Here is a 10,512-nt window from a genome sequence, read left to right as displayed (position 1 = left end):
GGGCGTGTCGGGAAAAAACTCAATTTCCGCCCATCTCGGGGCGGGGCCAACTCCGTGGTTCCTCTGCGTTTCCGGTCTGCGAGGCAGCTGTCGCGACTTCAGGATGCTGGACACAGAGAGACTCGGTGAGGGGGAGGGAATGGAAGGGGAGGGGAGCGGAGTAGCAGCTGGAATGACTTTTGACTTTTAACCTGTGGCCTTTCCCCCGTAGTGCTGCCTTCCCCCGATCCCTTGAACCTGCCCCTTGGAGCTCTGGAAGTGGGCTGCACTGGGCGCTGGGAGCTGCTGAATGTGCGTGGGGCTCCACAGAGCACTGTGAGTTTTGGCTCTCACCTTTGACCCCCACCCCCTCCCAGGACCTCACCTTCCTGTGCCTGGACACTGTCACCTGGGCCCCTAGCCGATGCTGGACAGATGTCCTACAGAGCGCCAGTGGGACACTAGCTCTCAGAACTGCGCTTTCACGCGTGACTTTCCTCCTTGGAAGTTTCTTCTTTCTGCACGCCTCCAGGCACTTGGCTGAGACCTCGCTTTTCAGCTTCGCTTTTCAGCTTCTGAATCTGAAGCCGGGTGTGGCACACGCCTTTAATCCCAGCACTTGGGAGGCGGAGGCAGGCGGATCTCTTGAGTTGGAGGCCAGCCGGGTCTATAAGAGCTAGTTCCAGGACAGGCTCCAAAGCTACAGAAAAACCTTGTTGGAGGCCAGTTTGGTCTACCTATCAAGTTCCAGGCCAGCCAGGGCTTCATAGTGAGTTCATCTCAAAAAAAAAAAAAAAAAAAAAAAAAAAAAGAAGACGACGACCTAGGGATGGCTTAGCCCAGAGGTTCTCAACCCCTTGGGTGGGTAAATGACCCTTTAACAGGGGTTGCATGTCATATATCCTGAATCTCAAATATTTACAGTTCATAACAGGGCCGGGCGGTGGTGGTGCATGCATTCAATCCCAGTATTCCACTTGGGAGGCAGAGGCAGGCGGATTTCTGTGAGTTTGAGGCCAGCCTGGTCTATAAGAGCTAGCTCCAGGACTGGCTCCAAAGCTACAGAGAAACCCTGTCTTGAGAAAAACCAGAACAAACAGTTTATAACAGTAACAGAACTCCACTTAGGAAGTAGCAGCAGTAGTACTGTAGGGTTGAGAACCACCGGCTCGGTCGATAACGTGCTCGCCATCATGCCTGATGAGACACATGTAAAGGAGGGAGGGAGCCAGCTCCACAAAGTCGTCCTCTGGCTGCCACATGTGCTGTAGCATGTGTGCCCATATCCACACGTTACACAAACCCCTGTATATAGTCACATGCTATTACTACTACAGAGTCATTCTGAATGCAGAGTCCCAGCTCAGTGGGTAGCCAAGCTGGTATAGTGCTTGCCTAGTATACACACAGACCTGGGTGACACTCAAGTGTGGCACGGCATGCTTGTCACCCCCTAGTTCTAGGTCACGTTTATATATATATATATATATATGTATATATATATGTATATATGTGTATATATATATGTATATATGTGTATATATATGTATATATATGTGTGTGTATATATATATATATATATATGAAAGTACATGATGTATGTGATATATCAAGTCGGTTGCAAACCTGGGGTACACAAAACCCTGTCTTAAGATAGGAATGCAAATGGTTGTGTCTGGCCTCCATGCGTCCGAAATCCATAGTTTGCTTCAGTCACTGTCCCAGGTACCTCAGCGGCAGGTGGCTTTTGCTTAGCCTTCGGGCTTTGCTCATCCGATCGCCTTGGCTTCTGCTGGAGACATCCACCACGGGATCTAAACAAAAATCCCCGTCGCCTCTTCTGTCTGCACTTTATCTGTTCCTAACGGTTCTCAACCTGCCCTTGTCCCAGCTTCCCCACGGCCTCCCTCCCTGTGCCCCCGACCTTCAACAGGAAGCGGAGCAGCTGTTCCTCTCGTCTCCCGCCTGGCTTCCTTTGCATGGTGTGGAACACTCAGCTCGGTGAGGAGTCTGCAGGGCCCAGCTAGGGGGTGGACCACCCAAAGGGAGCAGGGATAGCAAGGAAAGCTGACTCTCTAATTCCTTTCCTTCAGAAAATGGCAGAGGAAGAGGGATCCCTGGTCTCTTCTGGCTGCTCTGGGGGCTCCCGTCCCATCCGACCTTCAGGCCCAGAGACACCCAACCACAGGCCAGATACTGGGCTACAAGGAGGTGAGAGGTCAGAGACCACAAAAGAACAGAGCTGGGAGAACAGGTCGGAGCAGACCAGGTCTCACCGGGACTCCAACCTCTTGTCTCAGGTCCTGCTGGAGAACACAAACCTGTCGGCCACAACCTCCTTATCCCTTCGCCGGCCTCCAGGGCCAGCCTCCCAGTCACTATGGGGCAATCCAACACAGTACCCTTTCTGGCCTGGTAAGTTGTACATGGTGGGGGTAGAAGCGAGTGTCTTCGTGTCTAGGGAACGGGTCCTTGCTGATGCCGAACCTCATGTTTCCCCAGGTGGGATGGATGAGCCCACCATGACAGATCTGAGCACTCGGGAGGAAGCTGAGGAGGAGATAGACTTTGAGAAAGGTGAGGTGGTCATGTCTGAGGAGGGCCCAGCAGGCTGCTGCTAGCCGTCCTGTACATGAATGAACTATGGGAAAGGGGTCCTCCTTGCCCCAGGGGAAAACCTGTTCTCTCTAGTACCCCTGAAAAAAATGGCCACAGCTGCTGTGCACGCGGCAGAGCACTGTGACTGTCATGTGAAGGAACAGCTGGGTGGCGGCTGATGCCTAGGCGGCTGACGCTGTCCCTCTGGTCCCGTCCTCAGACCTTCTCACCGTCCCACCTGGCTTCAAGAAAGGCATGGATTTTGCCCCCAAGGGTGAGTGTGACGGGGATTTGTAGGGATGCCCTGCTCCCACCACCGACGTGCGAATCTGACAGGTTGCTGTTGCTCCCCAGATCACCAAGCTCCTGTGCCAGGTTTGCTCAGCCTCAGCCGCCTGCTGGAGCCCCTAGATCTGAGTGGAGGCGATGAGGACGAGGGTGGGCCAGCAGGAGGCCCCGGAGGGGACACTGCCTCTGCCTCTCTGCACAGCGCTCCTCTGGGCCGAGCAAGCAGCTTGGAGGACCTCGTGTTGAAGGTTGGTGGTTACCCGTGATGGAGGCGCGCGAGATGGGGCCTGACTCTCGCAGGGGGTGGCTTCGAGGGTAAGAGTGGCAGTCAGTAGCGCTCTGGCTATACGTTTATCACTCCTGCCTGACATTTCCAGGAAGCATCCACAATCGTATCCCCCCTGGAGCCTCCCAAACCTGCACCCCAGGAACAGTGGGCCGTACCTGTAAATGTCACCTCCCCTGTAGGTGATTTTTACCGTCTCATTCCTCAGCCTGCCTTCCAGGTACTGCACCAGGTCTTACTCCACCTCTTGGCAGCCCCGACCCTGGCCTTGCCCCCTCTACACCAGTGTCCACATATGGTCCGGGCCTGTCTTGCTCCTTGGTTCCAGCCCTGCACTGGCCTTCTCCTATTTGCCCCGATGCCTGTGGGCAGGCAGAGGGATCCTGTCACTAGAGCCCTGTCTGCTTTCTCTCACGCAGTGGGCGTTTGAGCCAGATGTGTTTCAGAAGCAGGCCATCCTGCACTTGGAGCAGCACGACTCTGTCTTTGTTGCGGCTCACACATCTGCCGGGAAGACAGTGGTGGCTGAATACGCCATTGCCCTGGCCCAGAAACACATGACCCGGTACATGTGGCTCCTTAGCCTGCCCTCCTCCTGCATCCTTTCCACACCTGCCCTCTACCTTATCCCTTAGATAGGAGGTTCAGGAGAGGGGCCAGGATGGGGTTCAGAGAGAAATGAAAAGGTTTAGGAGAGAAAGAGAAACGGGGCCAGAGGATGACCTGGGCTAGCTTAGGAAGGGCTGGTGTCATGAGGGAGGGCTGGAGGACTGTCAGTGTGAGGGGGGAGGGGCTCCGGTGGGCAGGCAGGGGGGCTGTCAGTGTGAGGGCGGAGTCGGCGGGCAGGCATGGTGTCAGTGTGAGGGAGCGCTCTGGCGGGCAGGGGGGTGCCCCAGCTGTGTGGGTCTGTGAGGAAAGAGCCTCTGACTGCCTGCCCTGTCTCCAGTACCATTTACACGTCTCCTATCAAAGCCCTGAGCAACCAGAAGTTTCGAGATTTCCGGAACACATTTGGGGACGTGGGTCTGCTCACAGGGGATGTGCAGCTGCACCCGGAGGCCTCCTGCCTCATCATGACCACAGAGATCCTGCGGTGAGAGGGGTCTCCCAGGTGGGTTTTGGGGGGCGAGCACCACTGCAGAAACAGGGTGGACAGCTGCTGAGGAGTCAGCCCGGTGCTGCTTTTCCCCAGCTCCATGCTGTACAGCGGCTCAGACGTCATCCGGGACTTGGAGTGGGTCATCTTTGATGAAGTCCACTATATCAATGATGCGGAGGTGCGTGGTGGGTGGGGTCATCACAGAGCCCCGTCCCACACACCCTGCTCCCTGACTGACCTGTCTCCTCTGCTGACATGTGCGTAGCGTGGGGTCGTGTGGGAGGAGGTGCTCATCATGCTCCCTGACCATGTCTCCATCATCCTTCTGAGTGCCACCGTCCCCAATGCCCTGGAGTTTGCTGACTGGATCGGGTGAGATGTGTCCTGGGTGCTTGACTAAAAGGACCGCGGCATTCCTTGGTTGGGGCTGGGGCGCTCAGGCCACTGCAGCGAGGAGGGGGTTAGGCTCCAGGAAATAGCCGCACCTGAGTGGTTGCTGAACCCCACCCCCAGCCTGAGGTTGGGACCCAGAACATTTTTGCATGCTGAGATGGGATGGTGGGAGCCATCTGTCTAGACAAGCATACTCCACGGTCCTAAGAGGTTGGGATAGGGCAGAGGTTGACCTTGAACCAGTGGAGTTAAAGTGGAGATGAAGTTGTGGTTGGTGGCCTCTCAGCCCCAGATGGAACTGGAAGACGGGGCTCCTTCCCACGCCTTCTCTGACTGCCCTCTCCTCCCTCCAGGAGGCTGAAGCGGCGGCAGATCTATGTGATCAGCACGGTTGCCCGTCCTGTCCCCCTAGAACACTATCTCTTCACAGGAAACAGCCCCAAGACGCAGGGGGAGCTCTTCCTGCTGCTGGACTCCCGAGGGGCCTTCCACACCAAGGGGTAAGTCCAGGACTGGGTGTCATGGCCGGGCCTGTGCTGGGCATCACACCACCTTGCTCTGTGCTTAGGTACTATGCTGCAGTGGAGGCCAAGAAGGAGAGGATGAGCAAGCATGCCCAGACCTTTGGGGCCAAGCAGCCCACGCACCAGGGGGGGCCTGCACAGGTGAGGGCTGGCAGCGGTCAGCCCCGGTCCCTGCCGGGAGGGGGTGAACTGGGGTCTGCATCCTGCTCTACATAAGCCTAATTAACCATGACTCTCTCTCCCACCTTCACATAACCTCAGGACCGAGGGGTGTACCTGTCCTTGCTGGCTTCCCTCCGGGCCCGGGCTCAGCTGCCTGTGGTCGTGTTCACCTTTTCCCGAGGCCGCTGTGATGAGCAGGCTTCAGGCCTCACCTCTCTGGATCTCACTACAAGCTCGGAGAAGAGCGAGATCCACCTCTTCCTGCAGCGCTGCCTTGCACGGCTCCGAGGCTCTGACCGACAGCTACCCCAGGCGCGTCCCTCTATATACGGGTGGGGGTGTGGTGGTCCGAGACCTGCTCCTGCCGAGGGGGCCTCCTACACCTTCTCTGACCTGCTCCCCTTCTCTCCACTCCCCTCCCGCTGCAGGTCCTGCACATGTCAGAGCTCCTTCGCCGGGGTCTGGGTGTGCACCACAGTGGCATTCTGCCCATCCTTAAGGAGATCGTGGAGATGCTGTTCAGCCGAGGGCTGGTCAAGGTGAGCAGGTGGGTGAGAGGTCCAAGACCTAGGCAGGACAGTGCAGTGGTTAAGAACCTGGGCCCTGGGTTTGAATTCCAGTTTCAGAACCCTAGTGACCTCTAGGTTTCTCAACTTAACCCTAAATGGGGATGTACAGGAGACAGCACAAGTGGTCCTGCGAGACCTCTACAGCAGGGAAGCATAGGAAAAGTCACTAATTAGACGCAAACAGGAATGCTCTCAGGAAACACAGCTAACGGTACAGTGGTCAGGATGGCTGCACTCGGGAAGTTTGCTGACTACATATGTGGCCAGAGATGTGAGCTCTTGCCAGTCTGCCAGTGTTTGGCATCCAAGCGCCGTCCGTTTTCTGCCTCGGCACTATTTAAGCAGATTTAATATAGTATACCTTTTGGCACTAAGGGCCATTCTTGGGTATTTATTACAGAGAAACTCAGCCTGATCTGTGAGGGAACATATGCGTTGCTTTGTTCTCCTGTCCTGCTTATGATGACAGGGTTCCGATCTCAAGCCCATATCCTGGGTGACCAGGGTCGAAAGGCTGGCTGACAAACAGAATGCCTTCCACTGGGATGGTGGCTAGGTAAATGTAGGGGTGTCCCCCCAGAGACGAATCACCTACCTCAGTCACAAGCAATGACTGCTAAGACAACAAGAACACAGATGGACATGGGAAGTAGACAACACTCAGATGTATAGCTGTGTTTGTGTGAGCTATTATACAAGCACAAAGCCAAGTAGTCTGATAGTGTTCACACAAAAAGATGCTGGGGATGGAGGTGGGCTGTGGACGCTAAAGAACTAGGTAGCTGCCTAAGCAGAGTGAGGGGAAATGCCTGCACTGTGGGTCTCCTGAGACGAGGCTCCACGGTGGGGTGCGCTCTGCCAGAGCTGGGCATAGACAGGACCTTTTTGCTGACCCAGTCTCCCCTTCTGCCCCAGGTCCTGTTTGCCACCGAGACCTTTGCCATGGGAGTAAACATGCCAGCGAGGACCGTGGTGTTTGACTCCATGCGCAAACACGATGGCTCTACCTTCCGGGACCTGCTGCCTGGGGAGTATGTACAGATGGCGGGCCGGGCGGGCCGGAGGGGCCTGGACCCCACGGGCACAGTCATCCTGCTCTGTAAGGGCCGAGTGCCTGAGATGGCAGATCTACACCGCATGATGATGGTGGGTAGAGCGGAGGAGGCCGGGCTGGGCGTAGCTGCGGCACCAGATCCCTTAGCCCAGCTCTCCTCTTCTGATGAGTTCATTCTCTTGAGAGCAGTCAGAAGTGAGCACAGGGAGGCAGAGGCAGGCAGGTGTCTGAATTTGAGGCTAGCTTGGTCTGCAGAGCAAGTTCCAGGACAGCCAGGGCTACAGAGAAACCCTGTCTCGAAAAACCTAAAACAAAAAAGCTAGCAAGTCCAAGGGGACTTCACTTTCTTTTGCTTTCCTGCCACTGTGGGTATATGGCGCCCAGAGGGGGCCTTTGGGAGTCCATGTCTTTCGATTTGTTCCTTGATGATGTAGGTGTGTCTTCTATCTATCTGATGATTTCATTGGTTAATTAATAAAGAAACTGCTTGGCCCGATAGGTTAGAACATAGGTGGGTGGAGTAGACAGAACAGAATGCTGGGAAGAGGGAAGTGAGGCAGACGTTTCAGGCAGTCGCCATAAGCAGTCGCCATGCCTCTCCTCTCTGAGACGGATGCAGGCTAAGATCTCTCCTGGTAAGCGACCACCTCGTGGTGCTACAGGGATTACTAAATATGGGTTAATTAGCCAATAAGAGGCTGAAACTAATGGGCCAGGCAGTGTTTAAAAGAATACAGTTTCCGTGTAATTATTTTGGATGTAAAGCTAGCCAGGTGGCAGGACGCAGCCCCCACCGCTCCTTCTACACCTTGAGGTGAGCAGGGGGTTGGTTTGAGGCCTCCCGGCTGCAGAGCTAGGACCAGAATATGGCTAGGGCATGTAGGTCCCACTTCTGACTCTGGCTCCAGGGGAAGCCGTCCCAGCTTCAGTCCCAGTTCCGCCTCACGTACACTATGATCCTCAACCTGCTGCGGGTGGACGCCCTCAGGGTGGAGGACATGATGAAGAGGAGCTTCTCGGAGTTTCCATCCCGCAAGGACAGCAAGGTGAGGAAGTTAGGGTGACCAGCACAGCAAGCAGGTCAGAGCTAGCCAGGAGAGGTGGGTGGGCCAGTGGGGTTGGGTGGGAGAGCAGGCTGGGCTTTCAGACTGGATATAGCCCCCCACCTTCTACTCAGGCCCATGAGGAGGCTCTGGCAGAACTCACCAAGAGGCTGGGGGCCTTGGAGGAACCTGATGTGACTGGCCAACTGGCTGACCTGCCTGAGTATTACAGCTGGGGGGAGGAGCTGACAGAGACCCGCAACATGATCCAGGTGAGGAAGTGGGGGTGTTGGGGAGACGGTAGGAGGGACAGTGGCTGACACTGCTTCTGGATTTAGCCCCAGAGCCCTGGTCTCACATCTTCCCATGTTGCTTGTGCCTGTCTTGCTCTCCAGCGACGTATCATGGAGTCTGTGAACGGGCTGAAGTCTCTCTCCACGGGAAGAGTGGTAGTTGTGAAGAATGAGGAGCATCACAATGCATTAGGCGTGATCCTGCAGGTGAGGACAAGGGCGGTCCTCACCCCCACGGAGCGGGAGGCTCAGGCACGCTAGGACTCTGGTGTGCTCATTTTCGCTCGCCATCATTTTATGCCTGTCTCTGTGCCTGGTCCCCAAGACCCCTGTCCAGGGTGGGCATACCATGTCCACATTTGTTGTGCCTGCCTCCTACAGGTCTCCTCAAACACCAGCAGAGTGTTTACAACTTTGGTCTTGTGTGATAAGCCTGTTGTGTCCGAGAGCCCACGGGACAAGGGGCCAACCACTCCAGATGTGCCCTACCCAGACGACCTTGTGGGCTTCAAGCTGTTCCTGCCTGAAGGTGAGCTCCTCGTGGTGGTGTGAGCAGGATGCCTGGGCCATGGCGAAGTCTGACCTGACTCGCTTTCCAGGGCCCTGTGAGCACACTGTGGCCAAGCTCCAGCCAGGAGATGTGGCTGCCATCTCCACCAAAGTGCTCCGGGTGAACGGGGAGAAGATCTCTGAGGACTTCAGCAAGAGGCAGCAACCAAAATTCAGGTCAGAGACTTGGGGAACATTTTCCAGGGAGGGGCATGCACCAGTGGGTGTGTATGTACAAAGGGACCATGCCATGGGGAGCTGAGGGATGTCCTCAGCCAGAGGGGCTCCTGTGGTCCAGATCACAAACCTGCTCCCCCTTCAGGAAGGACCCTCCCCTTGCAGCTGTGACCACTGCAGTTCAGGAGCTGCTGCGTCTGGCTCAGGCCCATCCATCAGGGCCCCCAACCCTTGACCCTGTCAACGACCTGCAGCTCAAGGATGTGTCAGTGGTAGAAGGTGGGCTCCGGGCCCGGAAGCTGGAGGAGCTGATCCGGGGGGCTCAGTGTGTGCACAGCCCCCGGTTCCCTGCCCAGGTAGCAAGCAGAGGTCTCTATGGTCTGGGTACTCCTCCCTCAACCCTGTGCACCCCTGCTGAGGGCTGAGGGGCTAATGGTCTCTGCTGTGGCTTTCTTTAGTACCTGAAGCTGCGGGAGCGAAGGCAGATTCAGAAGGAAATGGAGAGGCTGAGCTTCCTTCTGTCTGACCAGTCGCTGCTGCTCCTCCCGGAGTACCACCAGCGTGTAGAGGTGAAAGAGCAGGGCGGGGCGTGAGGGGGGAGCCTGGAGGGCAGTCAGGCTCTGCAGCCATGGCCTCTCCTGCAGGTGCTCCGGACCCTGGGCTATGTGGATGAGGCGGGCACAGTGAAGCTGGCAGGCCGAGTGGCCTGCGCCATGAGCAGCCATGAGCTGCTCCTCACTGAGCTCATGTTTGACAATGCGCTGAGCACCCTGCGACCGGAGGAGATTGCAGCTCTGCTCTCCGGCCTGGTCTGCCAGAGCCCTGGTGACCCTGGGGATCAGCTCCCAAGCACCCTCAAACAGGTGGGGGCCATCACCCTCCTCTTGGCTTGTGCATTCCTAACCTCACTCCCCCTATCAGTAGGTGCCTTCCAAGGTGTGCATAGCCTCTTCCAGATCCGGGCCTTGACCTCTCCTTACTATCTGCAGGGGGTGGAACGTGTTAAGGCTGTGGCTAAGCGGATTGGTGAGGTTCAGGTGGCCTGTGGCCTGAACCAGACAGTGGAAGAATTTGTGGGAGAGCTCAATTTTGGGCTGGTTGAAGTTGTGTATGAGTGGGCTCGGGGTATGGTAAGTGCCTGGGTTTGGCAGGTGGCTAGCTGGGGAAGGTTGTCCAGGCCTGGCACATTTAGCCTTCACTCTGCTCTCCCCGTAGCCCTTCTCCGAGTTGGCTGGGCTCTCGGGGACCCCGGAAGGCTTAGTAGTCCGCTGCATCCAGCGCCTGGCTGAGATGTGTCGCTCGCTTCGAGGAGCAGCCCGTCTGGTAGGGGAGCCCGTGCTGGGCGCCAAGATGGAGACAGCAGCCACCTTGCTGCGCCGGGACATTGTCTTTGCAGCCAGCCTCTACACCCAGTAAAGGGCATGTTGGGAAAAAGCAAGCAATAAAACAGCAAACCAGAGTGCTTGGAGTATTGGGCAGGGATGGCTGTATTCAGACG

At 56.5% G+C, this 10,512-nt stretch overlaps 2 protein-coding genes across 2 annotated transcripts in view; one reads left to right on the top strand and one right to left on the bottom strand.

The window, feature by feature from the left end:
• Positions 1–10,512, bottom strand: part of LOC119822487 (H-2 class I histocompatibility antigen, L-D alpha chain-like) — a 741,986-nt gene that overhangs the window by 404,615 nt on the left and 326,859 nt on the right. The window lies entirely within an intron of this gene.
• Positions 22–10,473, top strand: Skiv2l (Ski2 like RNA helicase). Its single transcript, XM_038341799.2, has 28 exons — positions 22–125; positions 212–315; positions 1,871–1,980; positions 2,073–2,190; positions 2,280–2,394; positions 2,482–2,556; positions 2,798–2,851; positions 2,932–3,113; positions 3,243–3,371; positions 3,571–3,716; positions 4,098–4,244; positions 4,344–4,428; positions 4,516–4,622; positions 4,997–5,143; positions 5,212–5,308; positions 5,429–5,641; positions 5,758–5,868; positions 6,814–7,044; positions 7,861–7,998; positions 8,130–8,267; positions 8,391–8,495; positions 8,670–8,817; positions 8,888–9,014; positions 9,160–9,370; positions 9,473–9,583; positions 9,659–9,877; positions 10,004–10,144; positions 10,230–10,473. The coding sequence occupies exons 1-28, from the start codon at positions 104–106 to the stop codon at positions 10,428–10,430; spliced, it is 3,732 nt and encodes a 1,243-aa protein (XP_038197727.1). The 5' UTR covers positions 22–103; the 3' UTR covers positions 10,431–10,473.

Source organism: Arvicola amphibius, chromosome 9, assembly GCF_903992535.2.
Source record: "Arvicola amphibius chromosome 9, mArvAmp1.2, whole genome shotgun sequence".
In the NCBI taxonomy this organism is placed as follows: domain Eukaryota; kingdom Metazoa; phylum Chordata; class Mammalia; order Rodentia; family Cricetidae; genus Arvicola; species Arvicola amphibius.
This window is presented reverse-complemented; position numbering and strand designations above follow the sequence as displayed.